The sequence below is a fragment of the Carassius carassius genome, chromosome 23 (assembly GCF_963082965.1).
Source record: "Carassius carassius chromosome 23, fCarCar2.1, whole genome shotgun sequence".
Lineage (NCBI taxonomy): Eukaryota > Metazoa > Chordata > Actinopteri > Cypriniformes > Cyprinidae > Carassius > Carassius carassius.
This window is the reverse complement of record NC_081777.1, coordinates 20414747-20438980: the sequence shown is the minus strand read 5'-3', so window position 1 is coordinate 20438980 and position 24234 is coordinate 20414747. Positions and strand designations below refer to the sequence as shown.

Genomic DNA, 24234 nt, shown 5'->3' with positions numbered 1-24234 from the left:
GAGTTAGCAATCCTACCACTCACACTACCTCTAAAAATCTTTTTTTTTTTTTTAAATGACCTCGCAGTCTCCTTACTTAAGAAGTCCACCACATGCCTGTGGTTGTAACCTTGAAAAGATGATTTGTAGTTTAAATCCATGTCTAGGGCGATGTGTCATTGCCTTTGATAAAGTACTTGAGCAGGGTCTATATATCTTCAGCAAGGTGGAGCATCTCTTTTCCTCTGTGCTAGTTTGAAGAGAAAAGTTGCCATCGTCAGTGATAGATTATTAGACCACAGCCCTTTGGGCTCCTGAGGTTACTCTCCTGTAGAAGCCAACTGATTCAAGATGACTAGATTGATTATGCCATATTACACTTGACCTTCACTTCACATTATATGAGAAAGGCCTGTATTAGGGCTTTGCAGGCCATACTGTATAGATTTATAACAAATCCTTGTGAATATATTAACAATATGTCAATAATTTATTTTTGTTTATGCATTACTATAATTTCGTACAGTTTAAATACTGCAAAAGCAAATACGCAAATTCACTTGAGGATATACAGTATTGAGCATCTCTCAGCTGTGATCCTGTTAAGATGTCTTATAATTAATCATGTTGTGAGATGTAACATATCATGAGGTAATTGCCGATACCTAGCCAGACTGTAGACACTATACTACTGTGCTAGACTGTATTATTGCATATTGCATTAACAATACCAGACACAGACACCACTGTGTTGCCTCAACCAGTGTCGCCCTTAACAATCAACAAGAGTGATACAAAGACCTAATAATACACTGAGGAATCCAGTATTTACTGTCAAATGACAGTTCTGTTGTATATGCGTTATGATGAGTTCACAGTGCCTTCTTACGTCACTCTTACGATAGCTGTGCTCATAAACAGGTGCAGTGTCAGGGCGTCTGCAAGGATAATGTCTGTCACGCTGGACTACTGACTGATCTACGATTCAAATCTACAGCGTGTTGAGTTCTCTCCTCGCGCTGTTTCCTCTAATAAATGAATGCTGATGAAGATTGGTCCATTCTCTTCAGTCTGTGCCAAGGCCATAATGAATAGCTATTATGTGTCTCTATGAGCCTGATCTAAATTCAATAGGCAATCACTCAGGAATCACATGCTCCTTCAGTGCCACATGCCAAAAAACAAAACAAAAAACCTTAAGCACAGGTAGAAAGATCAAATGAAGAATGAGAGGCGTGACCAGCGTTGTGACACTAGAGACAAACCCACCTGCAAGAAATGCACAGAGAGAAAGGAAAACAGGTGTGTCTGCTGAATCTGTCAGTTTTATTCTTGCTGCTTTTTAATCAAAGAAAAATGCATGGCAGAAATGTTCCCATTGCAAACCTCCAGCTCTGGGACTGAGGCATTAGCCACTATAAAGGCTCAAAGAGCCGGTGGACCAGTTTGATGTCCCATAATTCCCTGTAAAAAAAAAAAAAAAAAAACCTGATAGAATCATCTATTAGGATTAAATACAGTATGATGTGTGTGTGTGTTAGTTATAAGGACTCCAGAAGGTTCAGCCATGCTGAGTTCAGAGGACTTGCTCTCAAAGGTCACACTCGCTAGGGGAGAAGGAAAGGGAGGCTTCCTCAGCCAATCATAAGGCCTCCTGCTGCTGATGCTGCCCCTGCTGCATCACCATAGAGATGGCAGCAATATCTGTCCCTATTGACAAGTCATACGGAAGATGCATCAATTTTTCTCAGTGGAGAGGAATATATCTTCCCAATAGAAAAACTTCACAAAATAGCATTTGCATTAATTATGGATTAATTAGCGACATCCATGCTTTGCCCCCCCCCTCATTTTAGTTCCCAGGCCCCCACATTTCACTCCTTTTAGTGTGTGAACACTCTCTCTCACAGCAGATAATGGAGAGGGTGCAAGACCGGCCTTCTTGAACTGACCCCCATCTTCTCTTCCACTCTCTATTTAACATTGGTCTTTTGTTTTCACTCCACTCATCCAGTCCATTTCTCACGCTCTCCTCTTTTGGCTTGTGTTGTTGAATCAAGCATTTTAAATGTGTTTGTTAAAGGGAGTGATATCATAGGAGGAGGACCGAGGAAGTAACAGGGAGGGAAGAGTGAAACAGGATGTTGTGTGTATATATTGTCTATGTATTTATATATTGGATGTGAATCTATTTATAATGAATTAAAAAAAAAAAATATATATATATAGTGCCCTTGCACAAGTTTGTAGAACCCAAAGTTGTTATACCATAGATAACCGACCAAAGGGTTTTTTTTTTTCTATAGCAAGAGCCAGCTTATAGAGAGGACTATATAAAAGATTTAGTGCCAGCAGTACAATGTGTAATTGCATCTTTCAGTCATCCTTTCAATGCAGTAATTTTTTTCAAAATTAACCAGGATGTCTTTTTCTTAATCTGTTTTTTTTTTCTTCTTTTTTTATTTTTTATTGATTGTCTGTAAAAATAGCTTAAACATCTTAAAAACAAGATCCATTTTTTAAGGAGCAAAAGCTTTTATAAATGTTTTAAGTATATACCTACATTTTGTGAGCAAACAAGCATGTTCACTGGAAAACAAGTCAAAATATTTGTAATAATTTTCATTAAAGTAGCCAATCAGTTAATTTTGTCTCCTATGTTTCTGCTAAAATTCTTTGGAAAGAATATAAAAGGCACAGATGAGTCAACTGTTAACACAGTAAAGCCACAATCACACTGTCTGTGAAGAAACTGCTGCAGGTCTGCAGGAGTCTCAGTGTTGCCAGTTGCTAGCGGGCATTCCCACAATGCATCACTGCTTATTTGCATAAAGTTGAACCAACGGATGCTGTTGCACATGCCACTGGAAATTGCAAAATGAATGTCTTTTAGTTGTTTTGTTGAACTGTCATTGTCAACAACCCTGAAGAGGAAAGAGCTAAAAAAATGCCCAGACGATTTGGTCTTTGAGAAAATGACATGAAATGTTTGAGTTTATATTTAAGTGTCATCCTTTTAATTGCAATTTATTGCAATATTTGCACAATTAGGACTTTTTCGGTTTGCAAGTCTCCTCATCACACTGAGGATGTTCTGTATGTGTGTTTGCTTTTAACAGGCTGATGCTAAGATGGTCTGCGACGTTGTGAGCCGTATGGAGGATACCGAGCCCTACTCTCCAGAGCTGTTGTCCGCCATGATCCACCTGTGGTCTGACTCAGGCATCCAGGAGTGCTTCAGCCGTGCCCGCGAGTATCAGCTCAATGACTCCGCCCAATAGTGAGTATGGCCCACCATTAGTGCTTTATGCTTCATTAAGAGCATTCTGCCTAAATATAGCAATCTTTTATGATATCATTGACTATCACACTGCAGTCCAGTTCATTTAAGAGAACTATCCACGGGGCATATATTTTATGCACTGTAAATTTAATGTGTCTACAGCATAAGTATAATCTTTATTTCCATGCTTGTTTGAACTGGTTGCTTTTAGAGCATTACTGGAGCTCAGCAAAATGTCATTCTGAAGTGAATTTACAGATGCAATTACAGTATGCGCTGATGAAAGGTCTCGAGTTGCTAGACGATGTGTGCCATTATATTTCTGATGTTGTGGTTTACTGTAATAGTTTGAGAAGCCTGTCCTTGTTGGAAGTGGGGTTTAGATAAAGACAAATTACTTGCTCACATATTGACAACATAGATTATGTTGCTATGAGGCAAATGTTGGGAGGGGAAGGACTGTTTAGGGTGGACAAGTCTCTTCGAGAGAGTTTTTTCTTCTTCATTCTTTGCATATAAACATTACCATGTTTTGCATAAATGTTCTGCCTTTTTTCAGTGATCAGTAAGACAAACAGTTGCCAGTAGTGTGTCATCAAGTTATAAAAACAGAACTATCAAATGGTACAAGGACAACATATTTAATCTTAGGGTTTATTTATTTTGTGAAAGATAGCTGAAGGATATTCAACGCTGTATGGCTGACCGTTATTTACTGTTTTATAGTCTTTTTTATATATATATATATATATTAGCACATTCAGTTGTTGTATTTTTTTTACATGTTCAATAACCTTGCTAATATTTAAAATGCTGCAATTCTTCTGGAATAATTTAATATCAGTAGAGTGCTGTGAATGCACAACATACTGTACATATTTACATGAAAAAGGCCTTTTCCATTCATAACCTTCATTAGATCAAACAGTCTGCTTACTGTCTTTATTCAGATAACCCTGTTAGTCATAATATAACCCATTAAATCACATTGTTTACTAATTAATTATATTTTCTCCTTAAATGTACTTTATCTTAAAATAATTATATTTTAGATTGATTTTTATACCTTTTTATATGTTAATATTATTGTTTTATTATTTTATTATTATTCTATGATGAAGTTTAATATTGGTCAATGTTTTTTTATGTCACAGTATATAGTATATAGTAAATTCTCTTTAGAGTCTTTTTTTAATTTTGTTTTATTCCTTTATCACATTTAACTCCGATTGCAAACTGCAAACACATGCTTCAAATATTTCTACGTAGTTTTGCTCTAGATTCAGCTGTGCACCTTTGTTTATGTTTCTTAGGTTTTATTTGTGTGTGTGTGTGTGTGTGTGTGTGTGTTTACACTTAAGACATGGCCAGCTTGACAGGTACAGCGTGTAGGTCTAAGCCAGTGTTTTACGCCAGTCACTGACTAAAGAAAATAGTTTGAAATAATTTCCTTTGGGCTGTTTATCCATACCGGCGGTTTACAGTGTACAGCATACTGGCTTCCACGTGTCTTTAGGCTGTAGGCTTGTCTTTCTTCTCCCTAAAGGACGGCAACTTAAATATCAGGAGACATTTCAGGACATTTAGACTGAGGCGCAGTGGTCTTTCCCAGAGTGAGATGCTGAAACAGGATTGGTCTGGCCCTCAGTCATTTGCTCTCTGGAAAACTTCCATCATTATCTGAACTTCTTCCACTATTTCTGTCCTTCCTCTCTCCGTCTCTCACACTCACCACTCTTTACTGTGTAACTCTGATACTGCACACTTTATGGTGCCATAGAGGAGTTTATCCACTCTTGTCCAGCCTTTTAAAAGCTCCTCCTCTTCCACACTGCAATCATTCCTCACCTCTCCAGTCATCTTCCTCTTGTCCTCTCAGCTTTGTTGCTGATCAGTTTTCTTTTTTCTTTTTGTCTTCCTCTTTTCAATTGTTGGTCTGCTAATTTCAGTTCTTCATTTTTTTTATTTTTTTATGAATGGTATTAACGAGAAGCATGTTCCACTTAAGGTAATAAGAAACATGTCAGAATTCTGATGCCTTCTGAATAGGGCTGCACAATTATGACAAGAATCGTACTTGCAATTATTAATTGCGATTATCACAATTTACATAGAATAATGTTTAAACCATTGTTTTATGCAACTGCATGCCATATATATATATATATATATATATATATATATATATATATATATATATATATATAAACAAGCTGAAAAAACTCTAACTGAAGAAGTTTTGGTGCTTTTCTATAGTATTACGCCTCAGATATCAACTATATATCGGATTGGTTCCTTCATTAAATCATAAAAAGCAAAAATATATATGGTATTATAATGTTATACTAAAACTTAAATTAAAATAATGAGAAAACCCCTTAATATAACATGTAGGAAAAAAAACACATCTTAAGCATGCAGAATAACATACAGTAAGTGGACTTTGAACGATTACGTAATTGAGGCATACATAATTGTAATTAGAAATTCGATTAATTGTGCAGGCCTACTTCTGATGCCCAGAACTGAAACTTGCTATCTAGACAGATAGATCAGTTCTGCACCTTCTTTCTTGACGTTTACAGAGCAAAAATAGGGTAACTCTGTTCTAATTGAAGTCTCAGACAGTATGATGACATTCTGTGATGAAAGTTTAATCTTTCGGATGAACCTTCAGTGGTTTTGCCTTCAGAAGATGTAGGTTATTGTTCACTTATTCTCACTTTTTTAATAGTGTTTTCTTTACTGATTTTTCTGTAGCAATCGAAATGACTTGTATACTCACATATATTTGTCATTGTCAAGAAAGTTTCTCAACAATGAGAGTTGCTGATGGTTTATTTTCCCCATTATAGATATATATGGCAACCAAAACCTTATAGATTTGCAAAAAGGACTCAAAATGTCCATTTTTTGGGGTGAACTATCCCTTAAAGCAACAGTATGCTAATTCCAGAGGTCAAGTCTCCCTTATTTCGTTGACTTTCCATATTAATTATAACACTGTACTACAATTTCCTTAATAATCTGTGAACAGGCTCATTTTAGCATTCTTGCAGCACCCAGAATTTGTTCTTTTTGTTACCTCAATAAATGACACAATATCTCCATTGCCCTGTAGTTCTTTTTTCTGCACATCTTTCTGTCTCTCTCTCCATGATGGGGAGCAGCAGACAGCAGGCAGGCCGCTGAGAGGTGTTGCCAGGCAGAGCACTCAAGCAGCAGCAGCAGGAAACAGAGGGAGGGTGGAGGGAGAAAGAAAGAAAGAAAGATGGCGTATGAGAGAGAGAGAGGGAGCAGGGGGAAGGGCAGAGCTGGCAAGCAGCCTGAGTGGTAGAGAGATATGAGTTTTCCATACTAAAAGGAGAGAGAGAAATGAAGAAACCCTACAGCATAACCCCGCCCGCTTGTCCATTAGGCCTAAAACGACAGAGTGAAGTCCACGTAGCGTGTTGCCGTGTTTATAAAAGATTTACAATAGTACATACTGCTACTCCTCAGAGCACCATCAGGGCATCGAGTTCATAGGAGATAAAAAAAGAAAAAGAAAAACCTTAGCACAGCTGCAAATATCAAAATGCGCTTGCGCACATGGAGACTTGTACACAAAAGCACATGATTCTTCCTTAATGTGTATATTCTCGACACCTACGGCCAACTAAACATGCTTAGATTTAAAAGGCATTATAATATTATTTTGTAAAACACACACACAAATATAAATGTGTGTGTAAATACTTTTTGGGAATAATTCGTTTTTTTTGTTTGTTTTTTTTTTAATCAAAAATACTGTATAAAAAAAAACGGTAATATTGTAAAATCCTATTATAGTTAAAAATATAATCGTTTTGTATTTTCATATATTTTAAAATGTAATTTATTCATGTAATATCAAATGTAATTTTTCATCAGCCATTAGATCCAGAATTATGAATTATTATTTGAGCTGCTCAAATATTAATAATGGTTCTTCTTGTTATCAGTTTTTAAAACTTGGCAGCTTAATATGTTGTGAAAGTGAAAGTGATGTGACATGTGGCCAAGGATGGGTGACCCATACTCGGAATTAGTGCTTTGGATTTACCATCCAAAGTGTACACACACAGCAGTGAACACACACACACCGTGAACACACATATGGAGCAGTGGGCAGCCATTTTTTTCTGCGGCACCCGGGGAGCAGTTGGGGGTTCAATGCCTTGCTCAAGGGAACCTCATTCGTGGTATTGAAGGTGGGAGAGAGCGCTGTACATTCACTCGAGACTCGAACCCAGTTGCTTTGTAAAAAAGGCTTATGGAAATCCTCAGTTAACATAGCTGCACTAAATCTGCTAACAGATAACAGATACAGATCACAAAGAAAGGTGCCCCAGAGAGAGAGAGAGGGTGAGGTAGCACTAACACTATCAAAGAGAATAGATTCAAAAATAATGTCAGTGGATGGTTATCCTTATTAGTGCTGTTCAAGTGATGTCCCATTTGTGTCCTATGAGAGCAGTTCATACTTGAGTACTTAAGTTCATTCTGTGTCAGGTACTACTGTAGACTTGAGTTAAGTGCCACTAAGCGATCAAGCAAACCTAAAGCACCACTATTAAACATTTAATACAATTTAGCAAGTTACAGTCACAGCAACAGCACCCTCTACAGTCAGTGTGGTGAACCACAGGAAAATTAGGACAGGACATTTCACATTATTATCAGAGATTTAACTGCTGTTTATTGATTAATCATTTTAAAATGAGTGTTTAGTTAGGCTGTATGTTGTTGTATGTGGAATTATTTGCTGGAGAGGGTGTTATGAGGTAAGAAGGACCTATACGTTGCCAGGGACAGTGTAAGGGGGAGGAGACGATTGAGTCACAGAAAAATAAATCAAAAATAATAATAAATGTAAGACTAAATATGGCGACTGTAGGGCGTCCTGCCTTTCAGTGTCATTTGCCATCTACATACACTTGTTTGTTTTTTCTCAGGCTTTCACACATTAGGTAGACCGACCTGAAGAGTACAGGGATTTTTAAGCTTGATTTGAGCTGGAGAAGCTGAATTTATGGTGTCATTGTCAGATTTGAATATACTTTTGCCTCATAATATAGACAAACAATTTTGCAGATTTATATCTTAAGCCATTCAAGTAGATTTGAACGGATTCTATGCCATCGTTCAAGAGTTTGTGATTTGTATGTTTTTTTTGTATGTATTTAAAGTCTCTTCTGCTCACATATGCTACATTTGTTTGTAAAGCAGTAACACAGTAGTATAACAATTTAAAATAACTGTTTTATATTATTGTAATTTTTAAATTGAGCCTTCAGTGTGACATGATGCTTCAGAATTCATTCTAATATGTTGATTTAGTGCTCAGTATTATTATCAATTTTGAAAACAGATGTGCTGCTTAATATTTTTGTGGAAACCAACACATTTTTTTTCAGGATTCTTTGATGAATAGAAACTTATAAAAGTCTTTGTCATGCATGCTTTCATTAATCGAGTATTATTTCATTAGCTCAAACATTACTGTACGTAGAATTTAGCTAGGTAGCTATAGGAGGAATTTCCAAGATGGTAGCTGACTTGTAATCTATATCCAGATGAAAACACTCTAATTTTTAGCAGGATATATTCTGTGAAGGGACTTTGGTGTAGTTGAGCGCTGAAGACAGTAGCGACAGTGGAATGTTCATATTTCCCTGAAGAATTCTGCAGCAACCAAGGAAACCTTCTACTGCAACATCACTTTGCCACAGATGGACAGGAAAGAAGGGATAGAAGAAAGAGAGAGAAGCAAAAAGGGACAATATACAAGATATAATTATACAGGAGGATACAAAATGAAAACTCAAACTGATACGGAATGATAATTGTTTAGGAACCAAATACGTTTCCAGCAGTAATTTCCTTCTAAATGTGTCAAAACATTTTTGGAATTGCATTTTGATGTAATCATCCATTAGTGTCTACTGTCTACCAGTATTACCAGCCAGAGGCTTTGATGGATGTTTCGACCTTCAATTCAACTGGCATCCAATTTGGAGGCACACATAATTCACTGTTTTTTTCATCTGGAAGATAAATGTCATCCACAGCCTTGGAGAATATGCATCACACATTGTTTAAAAGCGGGCTCGGTCTTCTCTGTCTGCTTGCATCACTGCTGCGTTTTGAAAAGGATAGTGTGTTCATGTGTGTGTCAGCTGTGAGTGGCACAAGAATGATATATGTATATATATATATATATGTATGTGTGTGTGGCTGGTTAGTGAATAAATTATAGGATTTTGTGCTGAAATACGGTTTTTCATTGTTTAGTGTATTCACAAACACTCTTTTAAGAGATTGATTTATGATAATTTTATGCATTAAGAAATAAAAACAACATGCTCTGAATTTCCTTGGTTAAAAAAAATCTACTAGTATCTCTTTTCTACTTCATGTGAATGGCAGGTTCTGTGGAAAACTGTGGGTTCTAACTGACATTCCATCTTTCTTCCTTCAGTTACTTAGACAGTTTAGATCGGATTGGTGCTCCAGACTACCAGCCCACAGAGCAGGACATTCTGCGAACTCGAGTGAAGACCACAGGGATTGTAGAAACCCACTTCACCTTCAAGAACCTGCACTTCAGGTGAGACTGATTGGCGTGTGATTTATGCATCAGAATGTACGGCGTGTAATTCAGAGCTTTTCGCCGGCTGAGTACTACAGTTTTTATCATTTTCACTCATTCATGATTCATAATTGGACCATGTTTCAGATGAAAAAAGCCTGATCTAATATATGTAGCAAAAAGTGTTTTTAACTCGCGTTACAACTGGAGTGGTTGTAGACCAAGATTAATGTAGAAGAATATCTCGAAACACTGACATCATCTCACTTCATATCTTCTCAAAGCGTTTTTTACACTCTCTCAGCTGATAGCACGTGAAATAAATGGGAGATAGACAGGCAGATCTGACACTATTATTCTGAAGACAGATTTAGAAGCAAACCATACTGTTACAGCAGAAGCTAGCATTTTTGTAGAAAAGGGCAGGACCTCAGTTGACAGCAGAATTGCATGTTCAATCTGAAGCAGTTTCTAGTATGTGAATGACACATCTGCTAATGATATTAAGTGAAAATCATTACATATTTAAGATTTAAAGTCATATAACAGTCTTAAGTATAATCATAATCGACACAAAGGCTGCATTTATTTGATCAAAAATCATTAAAACAGTTATATTGTGAAATATCATTACTGTTTCCTCTTAACATTTTTTAAGTGTAATTTATTCCTGTGATGGCAAATATACATTTTCAACAGCCATTATTTCAATCTTCAATGTCACATGATCCCTTTTTGTGGATACTGAGGATTCTTTGAAGAATTGAAAGTTCAAATGAACAGAATTTATTTAAAATCTTTTATAAGATTATAAATGTCTTTAACGTTTTACTTTTGATTAATTGAATGTGTCCTTGCTGAATAAAAGTATTAATTTCTTGAAAAAAATGTACTGAACGGTAATGTACAGCATGTTGCTTGCATGCTGCAGTGCACTGTTGTGTTCTGAGCTCATGCTGAGTTGTGTCCACTCAGGCTGTTTGATGTGGGAGGTCAGAGGTCGGAGAGGAAGAAATGGATTCATTGCTTTGAGGACGTGACCGCCATTATCTTCTGTGTGGCTCTGAGTGGATATGACCAAGTGCTCCATGAAGACGAGACCACGGTGAGTACTATACACACACTCACACGCAGAGACACAAATGCACACATCTGTGCTTATGCTCTGACACACACAGACTCAATTGCATGCGCACACTCACCTTCTGTGTTTCATATACACTCAAGTGTGCATATTTAACACACTAACAAACATGATTTATGGGTATTTGAACATATTCTGCCTTGGATGAGATTATTTTAAAGACTTCAAATCTTGATGGACATCACTGCTGTAACTACATGATGCAGGCTTCATGATCTTCATCCACTGTTGAACACTGTAATTGCAATTATGCTGCTATTCAAGTGAACATGATATACAGTGTGTGATCATTCTCTGCCTTATAATTAAAACAGGGCCACAGAATAGTTTTTGTTTAACCGGTTTTTAGAAATGTTTAAGGTCAGTGGTGTTGATAAAATAGGCCTCCATTGTGAACTCCCACACTAATCGGCACATAGATAATGCTTATGCTGTATGTGTCATCTTGTGCATACTGTAAAATTCTTTAAAATAGTTAACAATAGTGAAAAAAATAATAATACCATTATTAGCATTTGTATTTATTTAATTATTATTGGCATTCAGTTTTGTAAGCCTGTTGGAGATGAGCTGCTAGCAAACATGCTCTAAAATGTGGGTGGCCTGGGTTTGAATCATGGGTCATGTTTTGATGCCCCAAACACTGTACCATCAAATTTAAGCAAAATTTAATGAAAAACCAAACAATTATTTGGATAAGCCTAATAATTGCATAGTGCTGAGTATTGTAGCTGTCATGTCTGTGTTGCAATTGCTTATTCTCTGCTAACTAGCCGTGCACATAATGGTTTCTCAGAGTGCTGGGGTTCCTACTGGGGCATGAATGAATAATATGGTTGCACGTGTCTGGAATTTCTTCCAGTTTTTAATGTTTTTGCAACACGTTTAGTAACTTGTCTTGTGATGTCAGAATGAATTTGTATCTACTTAAAATGGTAATTCTTTTTTATAATGCTTTCATTGTTACCTTAGTCATGTGTTGAGGTCAGCATGTAGACTGAGTCGAGTGTTTTGTCTCCTGATGTTGTCATTGGTTTAACAGGCACTTTGCTCACCATGTCTGTTTCTTATAGACAGCATGAGATGACATACACATAACTATATTAAATTTAGCTGTTTAAAAATACTAAATAAAGGAAACTGCAATTAAGTTGAAAGTGTGTAATAAAAGTAATAAAATACATTTTTAGAAAGGAACATTACATACGTAACAGATCTATACAGGTGGAGCTGGGGAAGGTGGAGGGTTTCAGAGGAACACTGAAAGCGCACTGCGAAAGGCTCTAGTGAATGCTAGCTATCCATTTAAATATAAAGCAGCAAGCTCGTTGGCTGTGTATGCAGCATGAACCAATCAGCTTGTGCCAAGTAGTTTAACACTGTGAAAATATTATCAGTTTGAGTTAAGGACCCATCTGCCTGCGCCAACTAGAGTTTCAGGACAGAAATTGGCACTAAGTAGACACAAAGTTCAACACAAAGCCATTCAAACTTCTTTTTAAGTTCTGTGAACTCTTTTGCAGTGTCCTTTAAAAGAAAAAACAAAGAATTATTCATGTCCTCACGCTATTGATTGATTCTTTGACTGTGCCAATTGATTCATGGCAGGTGTGATGAGTCATGCTTGGACGTCTGCGTGTGAAACAGGCCTCAGATCTGCCCAGACACACTCTCTCTTGACAAACGCTGATAAGAGATTTTTTACAACATCAGAGGGATTTACGGTGACGCGTTTTGAACATAGTAGGGCTTTTATGGCTAGAAAAGTGGCTCCCCATAAATACAGCAACTCTCAGCTGCCCATATTCACCTGATCTATGGAAGCGATAAAAAACGAAGACAGATTCTATTATTCTGTAAGAAAGTCCTGGCGAAACAAATTGGATAAACACACATACAGATCCTGTGAATGTCCATTCAGTGCTCTATCAGTGTTTACGCATTTGCCATCTGGCATTCTGTCCTGACCTTCTCTCCTGTGCACATTGTGGCCTTTCCTCCTCCGTTTCAACACAGACATGCATTTATTTTCTTCAAACACTGTGCGTTCCAGTTTGACCTGTGTGAGGCTTTTGTTTAGAGCTGTTCTTTTCTTCATCTGTGACAACGCATGGAGCAATTCTGCATTGCTCCACTGTTGTTTATCATAACTGGGGGTGGGATTTGTTAGTGAAGTGTTGGGTTCTGGTGCATGTCCGGTTCCTCTCGGCTGCTCCCGTGGCCTCCAGCGGCCACCTCTGCATTTACATCTCTCCTTCAAAACATCTCAGCTGCTCTCCTGTCATCTCTCGCCATCGGCTTTCTTCTCTAACCAATCGCTAAGCAATCCAGCCCAGCTCTACAAGCGGCCCTTCCACAGGTATGAAATTATCATTTCCAATCTCAGTTGAAGCACGTACTAAAAAGAGCTGGAAGCAGTAGGCTTTATGTGCTGTAAATTAAACCGACAGAAAAATGAAAGGCAAAATGAAAATTCTGTTATCATTTCCATTCTCTACACACTGTAAAAATGATTTTTGAAGCTGTAAATAAAGTGTATGCTTATCTTATTTGCAAATAATATTAATATAGTATGATTATTGGAATATGTTTTACAAGAATATACTATTTGTGTTTTTCTACTTAAAAAATTGGCTAGCAATTTCAATGTAAAAATTCTTTTATAGTAATCCTACACTAGTTTTTTTTTTGTCAATGCCTCCATACAGTGAAAGTCAGTGGGGTCAGATGTTGTTTTGGAACCCATTGACTTTAATTGTATGGACGAAAATGTTGCTTTGTCTTATACAGATGAAAGAATGTCATACAGAATTTTCATTTTTTGATGAACTACCCCTTTAAATGTTTGCTCGTTTCTGATATATGCTAGTTTCAGTAACTAAATTATATCAGATATTCTAGATGCATTGCTGGCTCTTTCCAAAAGCTCAGTTTTCAATGGGTCGTTGCTGGCTAAAGTGATCGGCTGACCTTGTTCTTTCCAGTTTCCTCCTAAAATGATCGTACACATCAAAGAGAGATTCACTGCTTCCAACTCTGAAATCATTACCAATCAGATGACAAACAAATAATGAGCAGAATAATCATTTATTAATTGCATATGAAAATAAGGACAGTGTATATCTTTATCATTTTCTCATTGTAATTAACATGAGATGCATTGTATACCATCATGATGAGAAAAGTACTAAATTTTTTAGGTAGCAGAATATGTTTAGTTTCCTTTTCTGGCTTCTTGGCTCTTTGTTAAATTTCCTTTCTATTTTCTGTTCATTTCTCACTTCAAATTCAAATTTTGCACTCAAAGTGTGATTGCACCTGAATGTGTGTGTGAGTGTTTATAAGAGCGCCTGAGAGCGAGTGTGTGTATGTGGGTTTACTTAGCTATAATTTGGGGTTAATTTTGTGAGCTAAATCAGTATATATAATCTAAATATTTGATTTTATTGTTTATTTTTTTATTTTAAAAATGTAAAAAAATAAATAAAGGTTGGATTATGCATGTGTAAGATTTTATATATATGTATATGTGTATATATATATATATGTGTGTGTGTGTGTGTATATATATATGTGTGTGTGTGTATATATATATATATATATATATGTGTGTGTGTATATACATATGTGTATATATGTATATATATATATATATATGTGTTGTGTGTGTATGTATATATATATATATGTGTGTGTGTATATATATATATATATATATATATGTGTGTGTGTGTGTGTGTGTGTATATATATATAAAAGATTTCCCATTTATAGCTTAGTAAATGTGTATGTCTGTTTCTGTGAATGCATGTCTGTAAATGATGTTGATGTCTTATTTTTCTTTTTTCAGAACCGCATGCACGAGTCCTTGAAGCTGTTTGACAGCATCTGCAACAACAAATGGTTCACAAACACCTCCATCATTCTCTTTCTCAACAAGAAGGACATATTTGAGGAGAAAATTAAGAAATCTCCCTTAAGTATCTGCTTCCCAGAGTACACAGGTAAATTCGTTATCCTGGTGTTGTGAAATGCTTGCAAAGGAAGAAAGACAAAATCAATTGATGAGGAGAGGATTGTAGAATAACACTCTCCAGAAGCCAATTAGCACAATAAATCTTCAGGAGAAGAACCATCCTGTTATTTTATTCCTTGTGGAAGGATACACATGCCTAATCTGGACAGCCTACACTTCTGTATTTTCCAGCACTGAGGGGAAGCAAAGAGATTTTATTTTTATTTTGTAGCTCAGAGCTTGTAATCTTGGAATGTGCGGAGTAACTGTAGTCAGGGAAAAATGGCTTGATGTTTTGCTGCCTGAGGGAAAATATTTTCTGCAAAAGAATTTTTGCAAAAATAAATACTTTGCTCAGTATTTTTCTTCTGCTATCTGAAGTTTTGATGTCTTTGAATCAAAAGTGATTTATTACTTTAAAATAACATGCGTATGCTGTTTTAGTGTTCAGTTTCTAGTTTACATTTACCACCATTGTTTTTATTCTTTTTTGCTAACCTTTGCAAATGTAATTTTTTTTTTTTTTAATTGCCTATTTTTTTTTTTTTTTTTTTTTTTTTACAATTGTTTGCCTCCTTCACAGTTTTCTTTTATTTACTTTTTCTAATTGACTCATCCTGTGCTGCAGGTTCAGACACATTCATGGAAGCAGTGGGCTACATTCAGTCTCAGTACGAGAGTAAGAACAAGTCAGTCGAAAAGGAGGTCTACTCACACATAACCTGTGCTACAGACACAGACAACATTCAGTTTGTGTTTGACGCTGTCACCGATGTCATCATCGCTAACAACCTGCGCTTCTGTGGCCTTTACTAACCTACAGTGAGGCCCAGCTCTTACACAACCCCCAAATACAGTGGCAACTGTTGTCAGATATGACATTTTGTCTTTGTTTTATACTTTTAAATGTCTCCAGTTGTGTCTGTCGGTTCATTCGTTGGCCTTTTATAAGGTGAGAACTAACTCAAATCTGGCGCTAGTTCTCACAGAGCTCTTCTTTAATTTAAACCAAAGGTCTGAACTCAACTATTGATTATTGATTTTGGTACATTGTTACAAATACAGGAATGTGCTTTGAATGTCCTTCCTGACACCTTCCTGGTGTGTTAGAGAGAGGTCAGGAGATATTTTGGTGAAAATAAAAAGGGAAAATTGGTGCCAAACTTCCACTAGTTCCTACTTTTTGCTACTGTAGCTGAGCTTGTAAAGTCTGACATATTATTTTGTCCTTATTACACAGTATGCAGATAAATAATTCCAGATTCAATGAGATTATGTGGTGATATTTTAAATCCCCATGACTATTTAAGTGGCACTATAATGATGTTCTATACACATGCATTATTTTCAAATGAATGCATTATGGATATGAATTTCAGTGAATATTCACAAGCTGGCTCATATTACATGTGTTCTGAGTTGGCAGCAATCTCAGCGTGTTGATGAAACACTAGGCTTGACATTTACTTGGCATTTAGAAGAGAGTGCAAATGTCCGATGCCCTGAGCCAAACCACCAAAATGTTAGCCTCTTAGCACTCTTCAAAAGTGTCTCTTTTAAACCAGACACCCAGGACATTCCAAAGATTCTAAATCAGTCTTATTTGTTTAGCTCATTGCATTTTGAGAACAGACAAAGCTGATTGTAACTACATAGAAAAATAGAATAACTAGGTTTGTACCACATATATATCTGATCTCTCTATATATACTGTACATTAAAGTTTGGGGCCAGCAAGATTTTTTTTAACACAGCTGCATCTTTTATTTGATCTGAAAAGACATTAATACTGATATTGATATTTATTTAACATTTCTATGCTAAAAACTGTATATATAAAATGCATTATATTCCTTTCATGGATATGCTACAGTACATTTCATCATACATTACTTTAGTCTTCAGTGTCGCATGATCCTTCTGACATCATTCTAATGTGCCGATGTGGTGATTAAGAAATATTGTTTTATTATTATTGCCAAATGTTCAAAACAGTTGTGCAGTTTAATATTTCTATGGAAACTATGACTCATTTATTTAGGATTCTTTGATGAATAGAAAGTTAATAACAGCAGTTATTTCAAATAGAATTTTTGTAACAGTGTAATAATCTTTACTGATCAATTTAATGTATCATTGCTGAAGAGAAGTATTAATTCTTAAAAAAAAAAAAGATACTGACCCCAAACTTTTTAACGATTTACACACACACACACACACACACACACACACACACACACACACACACACACACACACACACACACACACACACACACACATAAGAATCACATGCACATATGCAACAACTGGAGTAATGTGCTTCATATTAGTATGATTGAAGTAATAGAATCACAGAGCTGTCATTTCTTTGAGTAGTTCAAGCTTCATAATATGTGACCCTGGACTACAAAACCAGTCATAAGTTGCACTGGTATATTTGTCGCAATAGCCAACAATACATTGTATGGGTCAAAATTATCTATTTTTTTTTAATGCCAAAAATCATTAGGATATTAAGTAAAAATCATGCTCTATGGAGATAATTTGTAAAATTCCTACTGTAAATATATTAAAACTTAATTTTTAAAAAATGCATCACTAAGAACTTCCTTTGGACAACTTAAAAGGTGATTTTCTCCATTTTTTTTTTTTTTGCACCCTCAGATTCCAGATATTCAAACCGTTGTATCTCGGCCAAATATTGTCCTATCCTAACAAACCATACATGAATGGAAAGCTTATTAATTTAGCTATTCAGCTTTTAGGTGATGTATATATCTCATTTAAAAAAGTTGGTCTTTATGACTACCAGTTATGTGTTATTATAAGGCCAGTGTCAGTACTAAGCCATTGTTCAGGTCTATAAATGGTCAGTTTTCATATATTTAGAGAGTGTATATAGCCGTATAGTGACTTTCATTGTAGAAGCCAAACAAAGAGTGTAAAAGGAAAGCAGTATCATTTTTAGTATACTCCTTTGACCTTAATCCCAGTTTGGTGGGCCATAAAATTTGGATTATGATTTTAAAGAATGACGAGTAACGAGACGGCTGGCTAATGCACGTCAATTGTCAGCTCAGACACATGTGTAATTAGGTCAGTGGCCAAGGTAAAGAAACTCAAGGGTAATTGAGTCTGTCCGTTGCTGAGGGACAAAAGCCAAACTGTTCCCTGGCTTGTAGCCGCAGTACAAAAAACTGTTGATGTATCCAGACTCCTTTCACCAGACTGACTAATGTGATAAGTTAAAGAGGTACGTTTTGCTAATGTTGAATCATTTACTTAAAATGGTACTTAAATTTGAAATTGTGAGTTTCATTGTAGTGTTTAATTCATATTTGATGCTGATTAAATACAGCAGGACCCGTCAGACATGCTCTCTCATCAAACATATTACTGTAATCTCACAGTCCATCACTTTTTGTTTGTTGGTTTTTGTCAAACTGCTGTGATTATTGTTTGTATGTGAGTCTCACTGCTGTGATTATTTATTGAACAATGGATGTCTATTTATATGACATGAATGAATAAAGTACTCGTGAAATCCGGTGTGGGGCGTTCTTTTTCGAGTTCATCTTCTGCAAGTAAAACACAGATTGATATTATTTTCTCTGTAGAATTAGAATATTTGCGGTGAATCATCACTATTGGATTGAGCAGATATGAATAATGTCACCAAACTTGTGTAGGTTGAAACCATAGTTTCTTTCTTTGCTTTTTGTGGGCTTCAGCTACTGTAGTTGCTTATCTTGACTGTTGCTGTATGTATTTCTCCACTAAATGTTTCTGATTTTTCTGTCTGCCTCTTTTTCTCTATCTATCCTCCATTCTGGTTTCTTCTCCTCTTGCAGAATCGCATGCACGAGTCTCTTATGCTGTTCGATTCCATCTGTAACAACAAATTCTTCATTGACACTTCCATCATTCTCTTCCTCAACAAGAAAGACCTATTCGCTGAAAAGATCAAGAAATCTCCTCTGAGTATCTGTTTCCCTGAATACACAGGTAAGAATGCTTCCTGTTGTTAAAAAGTCTATAAAAATGGACAGTTTTGAACTCTGGTAGAAGGATGCTAGTGGTCGGTCAGATCAGGCTTAGTGATGTCAAAAACCCATTAGTTTGGATTTACAGTATGAACTCAGTATACATTTTGATAGCACTGTAACATGGGAAGTAAAGGATGGAGCAGTAGCTGAATCTTGCGTGTGCAGTCATGGGTAAAAGGTGGGCACAGAGGGATGTCTGCAGGTCTGTCAAACTCTCTTCACGGCAGAATACAATTCACTGCCTCCGTTAGACCCCCTTCCTTTTCAGCAGTACCCTCAGTGTTGCTTTCCACATACAGTGGCCCCAAAAAGCATTTGGACACTTAAATCACAATTAAAAATGTATTTACATTATATACAAAAATATCCATCCAAACATTAATTATTTTTTTAAAATAGAATATTCATTAGTTACACTACATATTAAAATAATGTTATTAATTAAATAATTATAAATTCATTAAATGAATACACAGTTGTTCAAAATTGAGACAAAAGTATTTGGTAAAAATGTATTAATTTATTATAAAGTAAATGTATTGAATATAATATATAATTCTAAACTGATGAAGTAAATGATTAAAAAAATGATGTATAATATCTCAATATATTGTGCAAAACGGAGACAAAAGTATTTTGACAGTTACAATGTTAACATTAATAAAGCTGTCTCCACATCTTAATATATTGTTCAGAATTAAGACAAAAGTACTTAGACAATTATAGTTTATGTATTATATGTATAGTATATGCATAAACTAATACATACATTATTAAAAAGTATACAATATCTCAGTATCTTGATATTTTGTTCAAACTTGACACAGTAACATGCTGACAATTAAAGTGTATGTAATTATATAAAATGTGTAAATTGATTATAATAAACTTGTATAATTAATTAACCTAATTATAAACAAATAAGGAAATGGTTAAATTATAAAACAATATAATTAACATCTCAATATATTGTTCAAAAACACGGAACTTGTATATGTAAGTATGTGTAATTAATTAATTAATTATAATTAAATGCAATTGTAAGTTAATAAATGCAATATTTCAGCATCTTGATACATTGTTCAATATTGTTTATGTTCATATTATGATAAAGTCCATCTTTGGTTACTTAGGACATATGAGAAAAGCATTGCCTAGTATTAGATCTTGTTTGGATATTTTTTTTTAATGAAATTAATTAATTCAATTAATTGAAAATGTAAAAAAAAAAAAGACAAAAGTGTTCAAATAATTTGTATCTAAATGGTCTGGATATGGCAGCTTCTCAATGGAACTTTAAAAGAATGGGACTCAATGGGACCGGTTAAAGAATGCATGGCTATTAGAGAACGGAAGAGAAGAGACATTTGTGAATGTCAGAAGTCACCGAGGTCATTTTAAATATTGGGTTAATGAGCGTTTTGAGTGACAAGAAAAAAGTCAATTTGAAGATCAGAGCGCCACTTTTATGTCATTTTTATTTTTGCCATAATATCAGATCTCACATACTCATTGATCTCTGCCTCTAGGTCCAAACACCTATGACGATGCAGCCGCTTACATCCAAGCACAATTTGAAAGCAAGAACCGCTCGCCTAATAAGGAGATCTACTGTCACATGACCTGTGCCACGGATACAGGAAACATCCAGGTGGTGTTCGATGCCGTGACCGACATCATCATCGCCAACAACCTGCGAGGCTGCGGCTTGTACTGAGGCCCGCCCCTTCCCTCTCGAGCCACTTCTTTGGAAATGATTATTATTGAAAATGCAAGTTGGTAAATAATGATAATGATAATTTTAAAATAGGCATATACAAATATATAAATATATTATATATATATATATATGAAATGTTTTTAGTTTGTCTTTCAAAGAGCTGCCAACAGAACTGATTTCTTATAGAAACCCAGCCTTTATGGTTTTAGAACAAAGTTGGGACTTTTTTGTGTTGTTTTTTGTTTTTCTTTGCTGTCGTACGTTTCGTTCTCTATCGGTCTTTATCGTTTTAACTAAACAACCCTCATTTTTTTTTTTTTTTTTTTTGGAAAAATGTCTTTCTTTGACTATTTTTTTATGTTTTATGTAATTGTATATTTATTACATGGATATCAGTCAGTGGGGATGACCTGTACATGTTTGCCTGGCTACATGAATTTCCTTTGACGATAATGTGACGATAGCTAAATCCACGGTTATGCTAGTCTTGAGCACTACGGTTCAAGTCGTTTGTAGCGTGTCCTTGTTTCGGATTTTGAATCACTGTAGTAACGTTAGATATCATAGAGAATGGAAACACCCAGGCTTTTCTTATGTTTCGTCTCTAACCCATCCCCGTCACTTCCGTAGGTCAGCTCTATGGGGAAGGGTCCGGGCCGCTTGGCATGCGACCCCGGGGCCTGTCGAACCAGTACAATGATTGCAAATGTCATATCAGTGCCAACCTTCTGAGAATGACGTGTCTGGGAATTGTCGTAGAAACACTAGGTCACTGTTATGAGAACTTATTAACATTTGTCTTGTAAGGAACTTTTACTTTTGTATTGTTGTTGATTAATTTATTAATTTATTTATTGATCATCTGTCCCACACACTTCCTTTGTACTTACTACACCTCATCCATTCTTCTACCTCTCGTCTGTCATCACCCTTCCCTCTTCATTCCTTCTTTTTCCTAGGTTTCTTCCTGTTTTAGTTGGCTGGGTATTGGAGTCCCCGTCACTGAAAGCATGACCCCTCAGCCTTTGTATAAAGAAACAGCTAACTGCTTCACATAGCTAATGGTGCGAAAATAAATAATAAAACACAAAATAAAAAGAACCAAAAAAAAGAGGAAAAAAAGAAAAAACTGAAAAGACAGACGCAGCAAAAAGAATGGGCATCATGTGGGCGGGGTTTAAGGGGTGGGCGGGTAGATGTGGGTGTTCAGGGAAATGATGTGGAGGCTTGCAGACGAAGGTCATTGGGCTGTCAGTCTTTGTAGAAAGCTGTAGATCCTCCAGTTCTAGAATCTTAGAAATAATTGAGAAAAAAAAGGATGACAAAAATAACAAACAACGATGATGACGATGATGTTAACAATACCAATATCAATGATTATTCTGTAATATTATTAAAGGTATATTTCTTGTGCTCTGTAGCTACAGAACTTTTTTTCCCTCTCTCCCCTTTTTTAAAAAAAAGAAAATAATTTTGCAAGGGTTCCTGTGATCCACTCTTGAACTGTTCTTACCGACTTACCCATGTTGATGTTGATGAACTGTACCAATTCTTTTTGCCTGTTCGCTCTGCATTGCAATGTCTTTACTTAGCCTGAATTACAGTATATGTATAGATTTTTTTTATTTTTTTGATTTATTTGAACGAACCACTTTTTGGTGGCATGGCTCCGCCCCTGGTGCCGGAGAGGGCGGGGCTGTGCACGGCTGTACAGATTCATGCGCTTTCTCTTGGTTTTTTGAGAATTGTACTCAAACACCTTCCAGGTCTGCATAGAAAAGCACAGCTCTCACCTATCACACGTAGATTTGGAAAGATGTATCTCTCCTCCCTCTCTGCCTTCTAAGTTTGAAATTCAAAGAAAAAGAGAAAAAAAAACTGTAAAATTACCTACACCACCGTTGATTTCGATTCTCCTTCCCTTCTTTTTTTAATGCTTTCTTTTTCTTTCCAAGTGAATGCTTTTGTGCTGCTTTTTCTCCCTCTTCTTTAGTGAATGGTTGTTCTTTCATGTGGGATGTTCGTGCTGGAAAACCAATCGAATGTAGTGTTTACATTAAAAGCCACAGTTTTCATGACTACAAACCTGGAGCTTTTCGCTTTTGACTGTTATTCATACCACTGCTAAACTGCATTGTCGTTTTATATATTTCACTGATTACTGAAATAAATGAGACGATACAGATACCATTAGAGATCAGTTAGCGTATGAACGAAAGGATGCGTTAAGGTAAACTTATCCACCATTAATCCAATACTAAAAGGACAGACAGTATTCACATGATTAAATGTAACATGATCGGTTTCAATTCAATATATTATTTACTGTCAGCATTTTAGTATGCGATATAGGGGACATGAAGGTAGTGTGCATGAACACCAATGGAAATAATTATGTCTCTGTGCCTCTTTTAAGTGTGTCTTCAGATGGTTCTAGAGCGAGAAGGAGATGCTCAGTCACTCTATACCACCGCTTCAAAAGAGGAAGTGCCACTTTGTGCCATTCTGATTGGATCATAATTGCAATGAGAGCTTCACATATGGAAAGAGAGGGAGAGAAAATGAGAGGAAGAGTTTGTGTGTGTTAAGATAGCAGGATGAAATGCAGACTATGATGGGAAACTGCAGAGGTAATTGGTATCGACTATGTCTACCCAACTCAACACAAAGGCTTTATATAGCTACAGTGAAGAAAGACTCTGCGTCAGTGACACCAATTATGTACACTCACTGGCCACTTTATTAGGTACACCTTGCTAGTACTGGCCTTCAGAACTGCCTTAATTCTGTTTGGCATAGATTCAACAAGGTGTTTGAAACATTCTTCAGAGATTTTGGTCCATATTGACATGATAGTATCACGCAGTTGCTGCAGATTTGTTGGCTGCACATCCATGATGAGAATCTCCCATTCCACCGCATCCCAAAGCTGCTCTATTGGATTGAGATCTGGTGACTGTGGAGACCATCTGAGTAAAGTGAACTCATTGTCATGTTCAAGAAACCAGTCTTTGATGATTTGTGACATGGTGCATTATCCTGCTGGAAGTAGCCATCAGAAGATGGGAACACTGTAGTCCTAAAGGGATGGACATGGTCAGCAACAATACACAGGTAGGCTGTGGTGTTTAAACAATGTTTAATTGGTACTAAGGGGCCCAAAGTGTGCCAAGAAAATATCTCCCACACCATTACACCACCAGCAGCCTGAACCGTTGAGACAAGGCAGGATGGATCCATGCTTTCATGTTCTTTACACCAAATTCTAACCCTACCATCTAAATGTTGCAGCAGAAATCAAGACTCATCAGACCAGGCAATGTATTTCCAATCTTTTTTGGTCCAATTTTGGTGAGCCTGTGTGAACTGTAGCCTCAGTTTCCTGTTCTTAGCTGACAGGAGCTGCACCCGGTGTGGTCTTCTACTTCTGTA

At 36.1% G+C, this 24234-nt stretch overlaps 1 protein-coding gene across 3 annotated transcripts in view; it reads left to right on the top strand.

Annotated features, from left to right (window-relative positions):
• The window catches only part of LOC132101453 (guanine nucleotide-binding protein G(o) subunit alpha), an 87948-nt gene extending 65061 nt beyond the window's left edge, over positions 1-22887 (top strand). Inside the window, exons 4-8 of one of the 3 annotated variants that reach the window (XM_059506439.1) lie at positions 3099-3259; positions 9765-9893; positions 10851-10980; positions 18888-19041; positions 20612-22887. In XM_059506439.1, coding sequence (XP_059362422.1) covers positions 3099-3259; positions 9765-9893; positions 10851-10980; positions 18888-19041; positions 20612-20799 — 762 coding nt within the window. In that variant the 3' untranslated portion in view covers positions 20800-22887. Of the gene's footprint in view, positions 1-3098; positions 3260-9764; positions 9894-10850; positions 10981-14869; positions 15024-15662; positions 16575-18887; positions 19042-20611 lie in introns of those variants that run through there. The other 2 variants (XM_059506441.1, XM_059506440.1) reach the window with 2 other exon arrangements.
• The last annotated feature ends 1347 nt before the right edge of the window (positions 22888-24234 follow it).